We start from the raw sequence: 18307 nt of genomic DNA, 5'->3' as shown, positions 1-18307 counted from the left end.
GACTGAACTCTGAACTCAGAAACTCCAGACCCCATGCCCGAATGTTTCCACTCAACATTTTGGCCTTGCACAGGGACCTGGTGTCAGTTCCCACCAACTCCGGCAAATTTTTGCCTCTACTTACGTTTCTCCACTGACTTTGAATGCAATCGCGTCACCTCTAAAGTTGGCCTCGCGTCGTGTCTTAGCACAGAGTAATGGCTCCCACTCCCCACATGCTGCTAACTGGCATTCAAATCAACACGGCTCATTTGAACTGCTGACACTGTAATCACCATCCATTTACTTCAAAGTTGAAATGTTCCATTTATTGGGTTTATGTTATTTTGCAGCCCCTCTGATAGTGCCCACACCCCTGTGCATGCCTGATGGTATAGTGCAGCTACAGTACCTGTCTGGTCCTCTCCCGCAGGTCTTTATCTTCATAATGGGGATGGTTGGTGAGAACTCTGCCTGTGCACAGCTTGATGCCAGCCAGCAGCTGCATGCTGCCTGCAAACACAGCCTGCTTAGGGGTCTTTGTGCTGTGGACACACAGAGAGCAGAAGAAGAAAACAGGACACATCATTCACCCGCTATAAATACATACTGTAGATAATATATACCATAAAAAGCCTTTGATTAACACGGTGTGTTTCAGAGCTTTTTGTGAGTGAGTGCTAAACAAGAGAAGAGAGAAAAGGGGGGAAAACAGAGAATGTTCGATGTTCTGCAGTTTGCAGAGGAGATGGAAAAGTTTGGAGGGTATTCACAGGTGCATCCAGTTATCAAAGAAGTTTGATTGAATTTTCTTTCAATTTATTTTCTTATTTTATTTTCTTTGTTAATCAGTCCACATGCTCCTGCTCTCTGCGTTTAGCACAATAATTGGGACATATTGACGGCGTTTAAATATTTCTTTCAGGGATGTGTCATCAAGGACAGCGGCTATCAGCATCAGCGGCAAATACAAAAGCATTTTTTGTCCTGACAAGTTGTATCACATAGAGACGACATAGGATGTGCTGTTACTTTGGTACAGAAATATGTGCAGGCACATGGGCAAGTCTTACATGCAAACACATCCACACACACACAGAGACACACACACACACCTCTCTTACCTGTAATATTAACCTGGGGTCATTTTTAATCTAAACTCATGCCTACACATACAGCACAGAGGGAGGATTGACGAAGCTGATTGCATGAGCTAAGAAAACTGGACACTCAGACACTAAGGCTTCATTCTGTCAGCAGCACACCAAACATGTGATACTGAGACAGGCCAGGGTCACAAAGGTAGCACTTCAATTAAATATATACTGAATATAGGTCAGAACAGTACCTGATGCCTGATGGGAAAATGAAGCATTAAAGGTGAGGTGACTCATTCTACAGAGATAGTTGCCATGTCTCCTTTACAATGCGATTACACGTTAACTCGCCACATTTACGTCCTGCTCGCTCCCTCCATCTTTTTCTTCTTCTCCTGTGCGCGAACCATGAACACCACCTGCTGCTGATTCGCTAAATGCTTACACTAGCATGCTAACATGCTCACAATGACAATGTCATCATGCTGATGTGCAACAGGTATTATGCTTCAATGTTAACCATCTTAGTTTAGCGTGTTAGCATGCTAACGTCTGCTCATTGCACTTAACACAAAGTAGAGCTGAAGCTGATGGGAATGCTGTTAGATTAGGTATGGCAGGTATGTGGTCACCAGCCAAAGTACAAGCCATAATATCCTTTCCAGCAATGATTCTGAAAATGTATTCTTTTTGGCATCAACTGTTTGGACCCAAACAATATTGATTTTGTGCTTCCAGACAGATTTTGAATGGATCTGAGACCAGTCAGGCCTTTTTGTGGCTGGAAACACAGAAACATGTCACGCAGTGGCTGAAGAGTGATTCAAAGGCTCAAATTCCTCCTTTTACTGCGATACGGCACTGTAGTGTCTGTGCAGTGCTACACTGGGTGTGGTCATATTTAAACCATTCTAGCCACAGAGCATCACATCCAACGAACCATCTCACAGAAATCCTTTGAATTGTTAAACTCAAATTCACACACAATGAACAAGAAGGAAGAAGGAGGCTTCATAACCCAATTAAAGTAACAGGGCACACACACGCACACGCACACACTGTAGTGCCATGACAGATATAAATGCCCTACTCACAGTCCAGTTACATGGGCCATATGCTGCTGTACACACTGTATGCTCTGTGTGCACAGTGTGTGTGAGTGGCACAGTAATGACTAGCTTTGTGTGTGAAATGTGCTCATGTGGATGTGCACATGTGCGTATGCTGTGATGGGACATGAATGCGTGTACTCATACACGCTCTTGGGTGGATGTGTGGGTTGATGTCTCGGCCTTCTGACCTGCAATAGAAGTGGGTCATCTCCATTTCTGCTTGTCTTCTTGCTCTGTGAGCGCTTGAATTTAATCACTTGCTGCATTCTAGGGAATAGCCTCCATCCCCTCCGAGTTGATCTACATTTAATTTCACGTTTACAATATATTCTCATACGTAAATGCCAGAAGGCACTGGCAAGCACCCCACTGACATTATAAAAATGAAATAATGGCATTAATTGTAGTAATGGGAGTGGGGGGCTGCTGCAGGGTGCTGCAATGCACAGTATGGTTCAGGTTTGCAAGTTCATGCACTTCCATTAAAAGTGTTAACTAGCACCTGTTGTTCAACATCACAGAGCACCATAAAGAAAGAAAAACACGAGCGAGAGCTGAGTTGTTGAGTGGGAAGATACAGGGAGTGTGCAAATCCCGGATACTGAATAATACTTGTACAATAATAAAAAATGAGGAATATGCTCTATCTTCTGGATGTGTCAATACGTAACTGTGTGCTAACACGTTCACCTTAACGATTTCATAAGGCTGTATGTCAATGCTGTGGTCACAGCTTGTTGCCTGTAAATGGCCAAATAAAATTAGCGTGCTGGTAAACATGCACCAGCTAATGGGTCGTGCTGTTGACACCGTTTCACTCACATCCACAGTTAAGATATAAAAGAACCAAACGGGAGCTTATTGGAATTTTAATTAAACGAAGACAATAAGCGACATCTGCCATTACAACCAACCACCGACGCATTCAGGTAATCAGCGGCAGATAATCTGATCACAGGTTCATCCGGAACAACGGCCCTGAAACAGAGTTCAGAATGAACATTAAAGAGTGCTGTGGGAGCATGACACCCCGGATGGTTGAAGTTCGGTTGGCTGCATGTATTTGTAAAGTGTCGGATGGTATGTTTCTCTTCTGGTGTGCTGCTGCTGATCTAACTTTGCTGCCATGTTAAAATACTAATAAACATCAGGACTTGTGCTTCTGTGTAAGCGTCCTCTGCCCAGCCTCATTAACAAATCCTTACTGCCATAATGTTATATCCAAAATAAGAGCGTTGTAATATGAGCCAATTTTCAATCTCAGTGCTGCTGATGAATTGAGAATGAGATGAGTAATTGGTATGACCTCACAGCTCACATATTCCAGCTCATAAAACCTGGATGTGGCCCGATTTTCCCAACATCTGGCCTGTGAGAAAGTACAGTACAGTGTGTGTAATTAAAAACTAATCAGTGTGTGCTGACCTTTTTTGTTTTAGAAGAAGAAGCTACAGCTTGGGAAACTAAAGCCAGTCTTGTAATTTTTCCCTCTTGCAGTACATCTGACTTTCTGCCCTGAGAGCTCCAGCAGCAGCTGACAAAACTTCAGTAGCCCACAGAAGAAAGCCTTTACCCCGACGGAATACACAATCCAGACTGTTTACAAAAAGTAATGGCTTTGCTACTTTGTGCATTATTTATAGCCAGTTTATATTTCCATTTCACTGGCCACAAAAAAAGTGCTTTATTTTTAAGGAGGCGGTTTGTCATTTGGAAATTCTGCAAGCTAACAGGAAGGGCTCGGTGGTTCGAGAGAATGTACTCATCAAACCTCTTTCACAAAGGTTTGATGGGACTGAACTGTTTAAACAGGTGAGAGGAAAAACTGATTTTATGCACGCAGCAGGCTGCTGAGCTCTTCTTCATGTTACTTTGGAAGATGTTTCATGTATTTTAGTATTTCCTATTGTACCATCCAACCCCCCCATCCTGGTAATTACTGTAACGTGTGTTTACATGAAATACTGCGTTTTGTGGATGCTAACATCATTGCTAAATCATTACTTCTGTGTCTCTTCACTACAACTGCTTTCTACTTCTACAGGTCACGTCTCGCATATACCTGTGAAGGCAAGCGTAAAGCAGAGCGTATGTTTACAGTTTAGAGAGTGGATGCATAAATACTGGGCTAACACTACGTGACACAGATATATAAATAGCAGCGTTTAACTGAGGAAAGCAGCAGGGAAAGCTGTAATCTTGTTTGCAGATGCTGTTCATTCCTCCCTGATTTAAGATCACATTCCTACCACAGACTGTGTTTTTTAGTTTAGCAGTTGTAGTGGCAATATTCGCACTATTACTCAAGTGCAGCTAAACTCAATTAAAGTGATTCCCTGGCTGCAAAGACGGCAACGGAGCAGATGTGGAAGATTAGAAACATCGCCACCTAGAGCCCTTTTAAACAGAGATCCTGCAATAGTGCGCAGACATGGCATTACAGCGACGCTGCTTTTTACACTGAACCAAACAACGGCAGCACGATGCTACCCCAGCGTGCTAGCTTAGATAGCATGGCAGCGTCCCGGAAGCTTAATGCGCGTGGCGGGGGCTCAAAAGGGGCTTTTGTTTGGGTTCAGGCTTGTGGGAAAGTGGGCCTGAAAGATACACATGATATAATGAAGAGTTTTAAGATTAAGATTAAGATTTACTTTATTTATCACTGCACACACATGCTATGGCGGGGAGACTGCACACACGCCATGCATTAGTGAAATTATTTTCTCCGCATTTGACCCATCCTGGAAAGTCCTTCCTCCGCGGCAGACCAGGAGCGGTGGGCTGCCAGCTGACAGCGGTGCCTGGGGACCAGTTCCATTCGCCACCATTGGTCAGGTGGTGATCGTCTTGCATGTTATTAGTAGGGGTTTTTAATGGAGGGTAACCCAGGTGAACATGGGGACAACATGCAAACTCCACACAGAAAGCCCCCCTTTTTTTCCCTCGAGCAGGCACCAAAGGCATGGTTTGAGGACACGCCCCTGGCGCCCACAGCGGGAATTCAGACAGAGGGTGAATAGAGGTGCTGCGGCAGTGGAAAATAGGAGAAAAATAATGTTTTTCATTAAAGCATGTAAACATTTTTCAGCAGACCCCTGAAGTAAAAAATATGAGCAGAATACATACCCTTTAAAAAGCATATAAACAATCCAAAGGAAAACGTCTCAGCTTGTCCCTACGAATAAAATCGTAACAAATCCACCTGTTGGTACCACGTACGTACTGTTCAACACCGCTGACTGCCTGCACTCTGATGCTGCTATGTCTACGCGCGATAACAACTGCAAAGGAGCTTTTAAAAGTCATGCCGGCATTTACCTTCAGAAAAGATTAACTTATCACCTGCAGACACAAAAGGACTAAAACTACTCTATGCCCTCTTCACAACTTGTTTTGACACAGACACACAACTAATTCACATTTAACATAAAGCCCTGCCATGGTCAGCCCCCACACAGCTGTTGGACTTATTCTATCTGATTAGGTCCTGTGGTGGGTGCATGCCTGAGATCTTTCTGAATTCAGCTCTACAGACCGCTGAAGACTTAAAGGAAGAGAAGCTGTATGAAAAGGTAAAATATTTTGCAAACATCTTCACAGACAATCAGAATATCTATTGAAATGCACAGCACTCTTATCAGGCTAAGGATATCTAACATACAGTATGAACAGGCTTCTTCTCTCCACGCTGTACATTTTCAGTGGGGGTGAGAGGGTGTTCTCAGGTAGAACATGCTGTCCAACATCAACACACACCCTCTATTAGTACACCGTGTTTGATAACCTTACTTAATTCCCAGAATTAAGCGGAAGTTAACCCAAGTTAAGTGGTGTTGAGAGGAAATGATGATGGATTGAGAAAGTGAAAGCGTCTGTCTCACTTCTGATTGAGAGGTGTTTAATTCATTTGAGGACATCTCTCTCTCCTGCCTTTGGATTGGTTAGAGTGCAGAGACAGACAGGTGCGCGCGCGCGCACACACACACACACACACACACACACACACACACACACACACACACACACACAGACAAAGATCACAGGCAGAGTTGCATTTTCTCCATTTAAGGATGAGGAATGCTGCTAATTTAAAACACGACATGTAGCAGGATGACAGGAAGACAATTAAGGGAGTGAGGGAGCGAGGCAGAGAAAGCGGCAGCAGTCGATGTCAGAAAGTGGCGAAGATACGGTTTAACAGAGGGGGCCGAGAAATTAATTTTTACTGAATGACTGATTGAATAGTGGCGCCTTTCCTAAGAATGGATAAGGTAATTTGTTTTAATTACACAGACAGATGGAGAAAATGAGACAGATCCACAGAACGAGACTGAGAGGGAGAGAGAGCAGTCAGCCCTGTCTGCACTGGACTGAACAGGGGAGTTCATGTGAGTTAGAAGCTTAACCTTTACCCAGACAATGGAGACCGCCCACACCAGAAGAATGACAGCATGGGTCATCTAAACAAGCACTTCAATGTTGTTTGTGGCCGTTCTCTCTCAGCAAAATCCCCAAACTGAGGCCAGCTAAAGTGCTTCAGCTACCATTGAAGAATTCATGCAGTGTTGTGACAGCAGCGCTCAGCATATACACGATCTCCAGCACTGGCTGCTGTAGTTTGAGGAGGAATCTTAGCCTCAGCTGGTTCGCTAATGTTAGCTAAAAAGGCTCAGAATCTGCTTCATTGGCAACGTATGTGTGCACATACAAGGAATGCAACTCCGGTTTAAACACTGCACTCAATCAATGTACTTACACAAAAAAAAGGAGATGGAGCACAACAAAAAAAATATAAGATAAACCAAACAGGCTGTGTTAATCAAGCGCTATTGCTTGCCTAAACCTAACCCCCCTTGCCAGTAACCAGCAGATCTGGCCTAACCTATTTTCTTGTTTAAGAGTGAGGACTTGTGGGATAAACAAAGTCAAATCTGCTGACTTTTTCATTTGAGCATGCTGCTTCTCTGAATGAGTCTCCATGCTGAGTTGCAAAACTGCTGTCAAAGCTCTCATTAATAATTTTCACTGCAGCCTTCATAATTCTCGACCACAGACTGTATATCTTGACCCAGTAGAGAAGGGGGGCATGCAGAGGGTAGGAATAAACAAGGAATCTTTCAAAACAAAAAATATTAGCTCAGACCACTGAGAGGAGGATTCATGCAAGGCTGGTATTATCAGATGACCTCTATATTTGGTGAAATATGTATGATGAGTGCTGTTTGCTGGGAGAAACAAGTGAGCGAGTAGAAGGGAGGAGACACTGACTGACTGTGGCCCGCTACATTTTTGGCTCATGCAGTCAAATTTCCTGTGCCAAAGACGAGGTAAACACAAAGACAGGAACCTTACAAGTACTCTCCATTTGGAACTTCCCAACTGCAACATTCAAGGTGCAAAACAACCCGCTCCAGACTCTCATCTGTACTGTGAAATGTGACATGCAGGCTTTGTTCCCTGCTCCAGCCTGCAGTGCGCTGCAGTGTGGAGTGCAGTGACAGAACTGAGTATGGACTGTGGTTATCTGTGAGCCCTGATAGTCTGAGAGGCAACGGTTTATATTAAACATGTGCCTGAGCTTAAGCTGCTCCTCTCTATGCTGCACATGGCCCTCTTCACGCCCAGCCCAGTTCATATGTCAGAGAGCAGAGAGGTGAAGATATTGCTAATCATCTCTTCTTTATTTTTTATGGGTCTTCACTGATTGACACCATGCTGCTTTTGCAGCGCGAGCATGTAAATCTGAATGTGAACGGGGTGAAGATACAGATGGAGGGAGAAGAAGAGAGGCAGAGCACATGGGTTAGACACAAGCCACACTGGTGACTTTAAAAAACGGCACACTCGCAACTATAACTCAGAGATGGAGGAAGTGCAACAGCCAGGCACGGCTATTGATTTATTGACTGTCCATTTAAACCGAGTATCAGCCCACAGCTCAGCTGAGGAAACTGCTGCTGTTATCAAGTGGAAGCAAGTGAAATGTTGTGTAAAGATGAACCTCTACCAGGTGCTACCGTGTTAACCTACACTTCAGTTCTTCAGCCCCATGAAGTCCGGGGTCATGAATGATTGCCCAGGGAATCATGCTAATCCCCTCATCAACCTGTTTTAACACATGCATTTCGATATTCGTGGGGGCCTTGGACATGTATCATTAGCTCTTGTGAGGGCCTTCTTGCCTCTAATCGAATCCTCATCAAATCTCTAAATTCATCTTTTAAACATTCCTGCCCATTCCTCAACTCGATCCAAAGTCTGACTTTAGATTTTAGATACTCTTTGAATAAATGAGAATTGGGAAAATTAGAGGGACATTTTATCCTTGTAAACAAAGGAAGTAGAACAAAAGAGATAAAACCCCCCCGCGTTTGTGTTTTCTTTCTGATTCCAGCAACGGGCCACATTAAATCCTTTTCTGAAAATTTTGCAGCCTTTATCAGTCTTACATGATTCATACATGAAGCACAGCCCCTGCAGCTAGAATTACCACAATGAGTCCCTGCCAGCTTTACATAAATAAGGTAGCCGGTCCAGAAATATACTCTCTTCTAAATGCATGTATCTATCGCTGTTCTGGCCCTCATTATGCCACAGTATGAGAGTCTCCCATGATCTTTCCATATAAAACTAAATAGCCTTGGCCTCAGTCAGCTAGAGAATAGAGCGTAAGATGAACCCCCTTCCCCATCTTAACACTTTCATCTGGAATGTAATTAGCGCAGCAGCAAGAAGCTTAGTGCTCCGCCCTGCTCTCAGCCCCAACCAAGGTAACTCTAGGCAGCCCCTAATCCTCAGAGCCTAATGGGATTAGCTCCGGAGGGAAGGGAACCCATGTCACACACACACAAATATATTCAAAATCCCAGCCTCCCCTCCTCTGTCTCGCTCTCCATCTCCCTCTCCCCCTCTCTCTCCCTTCCACTGTCTAATAGGATTAGACCAAAATTGGCCATTTCTAAAAAATCACATCTAGTCCACTCAGTGTCATCATGCTGCTGATGATGATGGGATGGAAATACTGAGCTTTGAGTTCTGATTTATTCAGCACAGAAGTGGCTACAGTGATCATATACAGGAAAAGACCTGAATCTCAAGTGAGTCTAATTTTGCACTTCAATGCTTTTTAATTAGCAGTTTGTTTCAATGAAGAGTTTTTTTTTTTTTTCCTTAAAGATTTTCAATCCTGACAAGAATAACAGGAAAAAAACTGGGACATATTTTTGGGGAAAAAAATTCTTTAAAATATTGCCTTCAGTTTAAAATAATACCATTTGTATAAGCTGTTAGCTCAGCTTTCAGCAGGCTGGAGTCAAATACGGCAAACAGTACATACAGATGGTTTGTATAAGTATGTAAAACTGATTAACACAAAAGCATTTAACACACACTCACTGAAATCTGAAATAATGGAATCCTCCTCCATCATTGTAGCTCCTTCTTCTCACTGATGCTAACAATCCAACCTGATTACAGCAACTCCGTCTTATCTGATCGCCCTTTCATACACGCCAAAGTTTGATGCACTATACTTAACGTTCAGCTTCAGGGTTGTCAAACCAGCTTGGCTAACATTCCACTGCCCCATTCAGATCCGCCACAAACTCACATTTAACTCACTTCAACACGCTTATGACAAAAGTAAGAAGAAAAGCTGGATGTGATGCGATGTGTCCTGTGCCAGACATCACAGTCGCGCGGTTACATGGTATGCTATGCAGATGCGGAGCCAACAGGAAGTCCGATGCACCAGAAAATGACAGACACACACAGATGTGCAAACACAAAAACACACACAGCAGCCACGGCACAGAGCCATTCCAAATCACAGCTCCATCTCTGATCCTGTCATGGTGACGCTCTTGATCGAAAGCCCAGCCACAGAGACTCGCGAGGTAGGTTAGACTTCTGCCAACAGCTGGGTCCTTTCCAGCACCCCCGAGTCTTATTCATGGAGACCCATCGGCTCTCATCACTCATCGGTTTGACTCCCCGGCAAACACGCACAGATACCCGAGTATACACACACACGCACGCACACAAGCAGACTAATCAAGGGCAACAAGCGAAGTGAAACTTGATCTGCGGAAGTAAGATAATCAGATTTGCTTCGATCTGATGTGAGCTCTGGATTAGTGAGTGTGTATGTGTGTACCTAATCCAGGTCATGAGCTCCACAGTGTCTGGATCATAAAACTCCCTCAGTTCTGATAACTCCTCCATTAGCTTAGGCCAGAACTAGAGGGAAACAGACAGAGACAAGTGGCGGAAAACACTGTGTGAGTGTTCATTAAGGCTGTACAGCAGACTATCAAACATATGATAGATCTTAAATAACATCTCATTACTGCACTGAATATGACACTGTATATGACAGCCATTTTGACTCTTCCAGCAGCAAAATAAATAAAAGGGAAGCAATCATTTTGGTATCCCGTTATGATCCAATTGCTTGTTTTTTCCCCGCAACTTCCATTTCAGGCATTTTCCCTTTTTCGTATTGTTGTACACAGTTTGTAGAAGCTGGCTCGGATCTGTAATGAGACCGTTAATACAGCAGTGAACATAAACCACGGAGAAAATGGCATACCTTGTAATACAGGCAGCCAATCACGGCCAGTGGAACTGCATATCTGACAAGCCTTAACTGCAAAATGAGAGAAAGAAAAGGGTTATGACAAAATAAAAGAATGTAATCGCATCAGAGGCCGAGTCAGTGAGAGTCAGATAGAGATATACCTAAAAATGAAGACAAGCAGAGAACGAGATAACACAGAGATAACCGGCAGACAGAGCAGCACTGCTCACAAGTATGATTTCTTATCTAACTCGTGCTGTTGTCATGTTATGACCACACTGACACCTAGTGGCCTCTTTCGCAATGTTATCTCCAGTCCAGAGCGGAGGCTGTGGATTCAAACGGCACTGGACATCAGGCAGTGACGCTTCACCTTCATGTCAAACCAGAAAATGATATAAAAGGGGAAAATATGACATCATTCAAGAGCTATTCACAATGTGCTGTCAAAGTTAGAGATCAGTATCACTGCAGACTGGACATCATGTATCAAACCTCAGTGCTTTCTGAGATCAGACCAGCGTCAGTACTGACAAAACTGAAAGCCTACAACAAAGAGAGACATGATGTTTAATAATGTGGGGAAATTAACTCCCTGGATTAAATCTGAGGTTACCAGTCTTGGTGTTATCCTAGATTCAGATCTAAGCTTCATGTCCCTCATCGTGAAGATGATAAAAACTTCTTTTGTCCGCCAAATCAATGCTGAAAAACACATTCATGCCTTTATTCCAGGGCGACTTGATTACTCAAATGCACTATTTACTGACCTCCCAAAAAACCAAAAACAGACTTGTTTTAAAGTCTGCAGCTCAGCTGTGACCCGAACCAAGAGAACAGAGCACATCAGTCCAGTTTTAGCTGCTCTGCACTGGCTTCCTGTAACATTAAGAACTGATTTGAAGGTCCTCCTCCTTGTATACAAAGCCTTTAATGGACCAGGACAAAGCTACATCACTAAATCCTTTGTTCACTATTTGCCTTCAAGAACACCGTGATCCTCTGCTGCTGGTTTATTTCAGCAACAGTCCAAAGAAAATCAGGGATATCAATATATTTTTTAAAGAAAGCTAAAAACATATGACTTCATTTCAGCCTTTAACCAGCCATGATCTCCTGATACAGACCTGAAACTTTTGTGCTTTCGTAAGCACTGCTGCACTTTTCTTCTTTTGTGGTATTTTACTTGATTTTCTGGATTCTATGTTCTCTGTTTCTAACTTTATTTTGTTATTTATCTATTATTTATAAAAATATATCTAGCTGTTATTATTCAGGGGTTTTTTTCTATCATAAATTATTTTCATTCTTATCTTATTGTTACTACTATTATCAAGTGGTTTTTATTCTCCGTCTTATCTGACATGATTTTTTAGCCCTGTTTTCATGCTCATTCTGTCTTTTTTCTGTGAAGCACTTGGTGCATGTGATTGGCAGCTTGTGAAGCACTTTGAGCTGCTTTTCTCGTACGAAAGGTTCTACTGAGGTATTGATTTATGTTTCTTTTCCAGACATGAAGGTACTGAAAAAAGTATTGATACTGAAACTCAGACTCTGTGTTTGGATTGAAAGATTGAGCCCATGGACAGAGTTATCCAGCAACTGGCTCCACTGCATTCAAAGTCTTATTCAGATTAAGCTACTTTTGAAAACCTGCATCTCCATGTTGCTGTGAATAAAGTAGATAGACCTGCCCTAGATATCAATCAATGCTTTTCAGTTACAGATGCCTCCACTGGGTCAATGAATCTGAAAACATAAATTAAAACACAACTTTAAAGCTGAAATGACTTTTTTTTTTTTTTTTTTTTTTTGTCATTTGGGTAGATCTATCAGACACTGAGTCACATTAGCATCAGCACTGTCTTTATGGGCAAGAGGACCCAAAACAATGAGCTAAAAGAGGCTAAATGTTCAGGAGGGACTACAGCTGGGTATTGATTTTTGTGGATTCTTCACCTGAGGAACGAAACTGCTCATATCCTGTAGAGTGAAGCAAAGTTTAGTTTAGCACATGTTTGGAGCTGGAAGTGCAGCTGGCGTGAGCTCGTACCAGAACTCTACTGTTGCAGCGGAGAGTGTTGAGAAGCAGAGTCCACAGCTCCCTCCCACACACACCATAGGCTGCGACCGCACACATATGGCCAGTCCATATGTACTTCATCCTGGGTAGAGAGTGGGAGAGAGAGGCAATATCAAGCAATGTTCAAAACACTCTTTAAAATGCCAAAAGAGACTCAAAGCAATCAATTCGTCTTTAGTTTAACGGACAACTTAGTGAAATGGTTCCAGTGCTATAAACTTAAGTGCCGAAAACACGGCATTATTATAGTTCTGATCCAAAGCACAAGAGTTAAGAGCTCAAAACAAATGAGAAAAAGATTCAACTGAGAGGAGCGAACGGCAGAGAGACGAGCGAGAGAATAAAATGAGCTGAGAAATTGTTGACAGGTACTGAGATGGAGCAGAGAGAGAGAGAGGGGGAGGCATAAAGACATGCAGCCACACAGAAATAAATCTCAATACGTTTTTAATGCAAAGGAGCTGTCTGACAGAAACCAATGGATCTCTGCACTTTTGGCCTCTCGCTCTTCATCAGCTCTTTAAAGAAAGTGCTGAAATCAAACGTGTCAGCTTCTGCACTACCCAGCTGCTGGCGTGTTAAGATTCTTCTGCTTTTGTGTGAATTTCATCAATGCATTAATTTATGACTGAAACAGGGATGCACTGTATGAACTACACGTGTTAATTGTTTATCACATGCCATTTCAAATCCTGCCCATCACATATACTCAGGTTACCAGCACAGCACAATGTGGAACATTAACATGGACAGGGTAACCCAGTTACTGGCTCTACTGCATTCAAAGTCTTACTCAAATTAAGCTGCTTACGTAAACCTTTGAAAACCTGCATCTCCATGCTGCTATGAATAAATCAGATATGACAATATTCCTCTTTTCTTTTTGACTGAGTAATTGCAAGCTTCTTTTGATACAGGGAAAAGAAGCAGTGGTTCCAATTGTAAACTCTTGACAGTCCTCACAAAGAGCCTAAAGTTAAAGGCAATTACACTCTCACAATATGAGTCATGGATGTCAAGCAGAGCGGCCTGTGTTTGCAGCCTGTGTTTGCAGCTTGAAATGCTGTCAACCCGGAAAATCTACAGATGATGCTCACAACCAATACCACTCGACCACTGCAGGTGAAAGTTAAGGGTCAGGTCTTGGAGGGCTGTTGTGCTTAAGACCATAAATGTGAAAAGGGGAAAACTACAAGCCCCGAGCCACTTCCATTTGTGCACCACTGTTTTTTAAATGTGCTACATGAATAACATTGACTTGACAATGAATATCACCGACACTCTGTGACACTGCAGAGCTAAGAAGAAGACAATGTGCAAATGCTACCCTGTCTACCGCTCAGTATGGCATGCTGTTCTTTTTTTTTTTTTTTTTTTGTGCTGCTGTCGTGAACCAACTATCAACGCTGTGTAGGGTCTGGGTTTCTGAAGTGCAACAGTAAAAGCAGTAAGGTGGTAACTCAAAATGTTAAGTATCCATTGATGATGATGAAATACCATAATGTGTATGGTAGTACTAGTAGTAGCACTGCGGGTCAACAAATGTAAAACCTTTTTCAAAGGAACGCAGACTGTACATGAAAAAGGACAGACTGCGTTGAGTGGAAAATGGAAGCAGTTGTTGCAGAGGTCGAGGCCAGTCAGCCACTATTTGGTGGTCATAGTTCTGGTGTGAAAAATAATAGTCAATTTGTCAAGACTCATCGTATTACAGCAGCAGTAAAAGCTGACAGCACTGATGGCCGAAACATTCCGGAAACTAAGAAGAAGTGGCTGGATATGACAGGGGACTGCAGAGAGGATGTTTCTGTTCAGTGGTGAAGCCTAGGTGCCAGCAGCGGTGTCTGGGCTCTCAACCCACAGCCAGACTCTGGCATCTATAACTGGAGCCTCAGAGGTAGAGCTGCTCCACAGAGGGAACCTGCCAACGGACGACGTAGTCAGGTCAACCAGAGAAATAGGCCACAGCGTTTATGTGTGCCAGCAGGACACCAAACAGAGAGAAGAAACATAAAACGGGAGAAGAACTTGGGAGGGAAAGCTAATGGGGCTAACTGTAAAGGAGTGAGACACCAGGTAAAACAGAAAGGGCCGTACATGGCTGTTTTATCTCTGAATATGCCGAACAATCGTACAGACACGACTGTTCTGAAGTTCTCCCTAAATCAGTTAAAGTGCAACAATCTAGAGAAGCATATCTTGCAGCTGCTGAAGAAAAAATAAGAAAGATGGTGAAAAAGCAAACAAACAACATGCTTCTTGTATCGCTGGAGCACCAACATTATCCTCCATCTCTTCAGATAAAGATATTTGCTATGGGTTGAAACCTTTGGACAAACTCCCCAGAGCAGCGTGCCTTGCTGAGATACGCAGTGACTGTGCCCAAAAACAAGAAAAACAGCCTCTGGTTCAATGAATAACAACTTCGCTGTTGGTGCTTACAATTCCCACAGACTGTTGTGAAGAATGAAGTTACGTGATCACAACTCATCACACAGACAGTGACTGTCTAATCATAGCCGGGTAACTGTAACTGAGGCACAGCGGGTGCATCAGCACACATAAGTGTTGTAGTAGAAGATACTCTGGATTTGAAGCACTTGGAGGGTAGAGTCTTTTTCTGGCCTTTCCAAAGCCGAAAACACTCCAGTCTGACAGGCAAATGTTTGCTCTGCCCTGCTCTTTGTTGGACTGGGGGAACTAAACATTCCAGAAACCACAGCCAACATTACCCATGACAGCGTTACACTTGTCAAATACACCTGTTAGTTCTCATCCTGAAGCATTTTTTTTTTGTACTGTACAAAGTGAGACATACCGTTTGAAAACAAAATGCAGATTGTAAGCTAAGCAGTCAGCGTTCGACTAGATCAACAGTGTTACGCCAGAACAAAGTCTGATCTTCTATTTTTCCACCAGGACTAAGAAACCCATCACTGCAATACAAGAGCAATGCTATCTACTTGTTTCCACGTCTCCTGCATGGATCATCAGCTGGTGAGGGTGCTGACCTTTTGTCTGGGAAGCTAAGCTATAGCCTCAGTCTTTTAGCAGGAGAACATTTATTTCATTATTTACTTGATTTTAAAATGAGTCAGCTGGACACACTGAAAGGTTGGTCCTCTACAAGGGAGCCCAACTCCCAACTAGGGGAGCTATTGATTTTCAACTAGTTTGGTGAAGCTAATAAAATCTGCAAGCAGCAATCAGCCTACAAAATCAACAATCCCCTGCTACAAATTAGAGGCTCTCTGTCGTTTAGCACTGCAAACTTGATACATGTAGTGACAGTAAATAAGTGGGATGGGGTTTAGCAACTGCTCAGCTTTGTGCTTGTGTTGTCTAGTATAAACAACTGGTACTGCAGAATGGTACTGCACAATTTTGAAATTTCAGGGTATCAGCCATACAGTATACTGTCGTTCAGATTAGTAATTATGACTGCAGGATGCATGGTGCTTGGTGTGGAGGGCTGATCAAGGCTACTGTGGACCACTCAGACATCTGCTGAAAAGCATTTGAGAGGCACTTGGATTCCAGCATCTGCTCACGAGCATGAACAAACCAGGCCATCCAGAGGAAGAGTACACTTGAAGCCTCCTTATGTGGGAATTAAACCAACTTGTTAATGCGCGTGAATCCAGGTATCTGTGTGGACATGATCCCACAATGACAGGTGTGTGTGCATGAGCTCACCTCATAGTGCTGAAAGCCAGGAGGCCATAGAACAGCGTATGCAGCACGTTATAGGCCACATCTGGACGAAAAGCCACCGCTCGTGCCTCTCCGGCTCCTTTCCTCTCCTCAGCTGACCCTCCTTTAGGTCTGCTGAGAAATGAAAAAGGCAGCGAGACAAAAGACAACAGGCATACATAAAACATTACAGCCAGTCGCTTGAAAAGAGAGGCAGAGGGGTAGGCGGGTGGAATTGATATTATTCAGATTATTCAGATTTCAGTAGATGTTATTCAGATTTCATTAGTTGTTTGTGAGCAAGTTGACACGCAATAATGCACACCCACGACCGTTTCTGTCTGCAGGAGTCGGCACCGAGCGAGGCCCGAGGGCAATGATGTCACTGCCACGATTCGGCCTCCCGCGCCGAATGAGATGGACACTGGCTTCCATTTGAATACAAATCCAATCTGGCTCTTCTTTCTACGTGAGGTGGGCTAAACTGGATTAAATTAATTCCTGAATTGGCAAATAGCCCTTTGTTCTATGAGGTTAGTATTCCAGCCTTCCAACAGCAGAGGGCGAGTTGATATGCTAATGTGATTAGTTCAATGCGGCCCCTCACCTTGCACCACAGGCAAATGCAGCTTTGAGAGGCAGCTGGTAGAATATTCTGTTTTCCAGAGCATGAAGCAACAATGCTATTACTAAATCTGCAGTGATGTGGGGCAGAGACAATGCGACAGTGACAACCACCGAGTTTCTGCCTCCTGGTAGCTGTCCTGATGCCTTCTGAGCTGAAACTCCATTCATTTACACTTCACTACCTCCTTTGACCAACTTTACCTAATTAGAACACACAATTGTTCCTCCCTGCCACGTCTCAGGATTAAATACTAAATACTGGCTGATGCAAGGTGCTAGCCTGAGCTACCATTGTGCTGCACAAATAGTCACTTCTGAAATTGAAAGAGTTAGTTACATATGGATTAAATACTTACTAAGAGCGTGTTTTTCAATTTTCCTAATTGATTCTTGAAAGCGACGTTTTCATTTTCTGTGCTTCCTTCTACATTTCATGCGTCAACAAACATGTTTAGGCAGATTGCAGATGGCAAAAGTGCTCAAAGTGTCGCTCACCTCCACCTTCACTGGATGAGGGAAACAGTATTTACATAATCATTTCAACTCTTGAAAATGTGAGCAGCACAAACAAGCTGTAAACACAACACTGACATATTACCACCTTTTGAGCGGATATGATGAAGTTGTCAGCAAGCAGTTGCTTTTTTTTCTGCTCCCCACCAACTCCTGGGGGGAATATCTGGCTGTTTAGCTGCTAAATGCTCCACCAGCTAGTCGCTATCTTTATCTGTCTGCTATGTGGTGCTAAGACAGGTGGTGTTCAGCATTTAATTATCAGAACTTTTTCACTAAAAGCAGTCGCCAGCTGTGCCGGGAAACTATGCTGATGGGGTGAGACCCTAAGCTCAAAGGAGTAAAGCTGCAAGAGCCTTGAAAAGCAAAACAATGAGCTGAAAGGCACTAAAACTAAAAGCAGTCTGACTGAAATGTCTCCAACTGTGGTTCATATCTGTAAAAACAGGAACATTAAGCGAGCCATCAGTACAGTGCAGACGTCCACAGAGGCCCGATAATCTCCCTGGTTAGCTGTTACTATCAGTCAACATTGAACTAGACACATGACAGACCGCTTACAGAACATAGTCACAGACATAAGTGATCAAAGAGGCAGCTAATGTTTGGCCTGAATGCTGTGCTA

At 43.3% G+C, this 18307-nt stretch overlaps 1 protein-coding gene across 5 annotated transcripts in view; it reads right to left on the bottom strand.

Annotated features, from left to right (window-relative positions):
* The window catches only part of dpy19l3 (dpy-19 like C-mannosyltransferase 3), a 55404-nt gene that overhangs the window by 17203 nt on the left and 19894 nt on the right, over positions 1-18307 (bottom strand). For 4 of the 5 annotated variants that reach the window (XM_076734847.1, XM_076734760.1, XM_076734500.1 and 1 more), the window contains exons 13-17: positions 16546-16677; positions 12820-12931; positions 10779-10835; positions 10344-10426; positions 392-524 (exon numbers count right to left, since the gene is read on the bottom strand). In XM_076734847.1, coding sequence (XP_076590962.1) covers positions 392-524; positions 10344-10426; positions 10779-10835; positions 12820-12931; positions 16546-16677 — 517 coding nt within the window. The remainder of the gene's footprint in view (positions 1-391; positions 525-10343; positions 10427-10778; positions 10836-12819; positions 12932-16545; positions 16678-18307) is intronic. The other variant, XM_076734589.1, reaches the window with a different exon arrangement.

Source organism: Chaetodon auriga, chromosome 1 (assembly GCF_051107435.1).
Source record: "Chaetodon auriga isolate fChaAug3 chromosome 1, fChaAug3.hap1, whole genome shotgun sequence".
NCBI classification, from domain to species: Eukaryota; Metazoa; Chordata; class Actinopteri; order Chaetodontiformes; family Chaetodontidae; genus Chaetodon; species Chaetodon auriga.
This window is presented reverse-complemented; position numbering and strand designations above follow the sequence as displayed.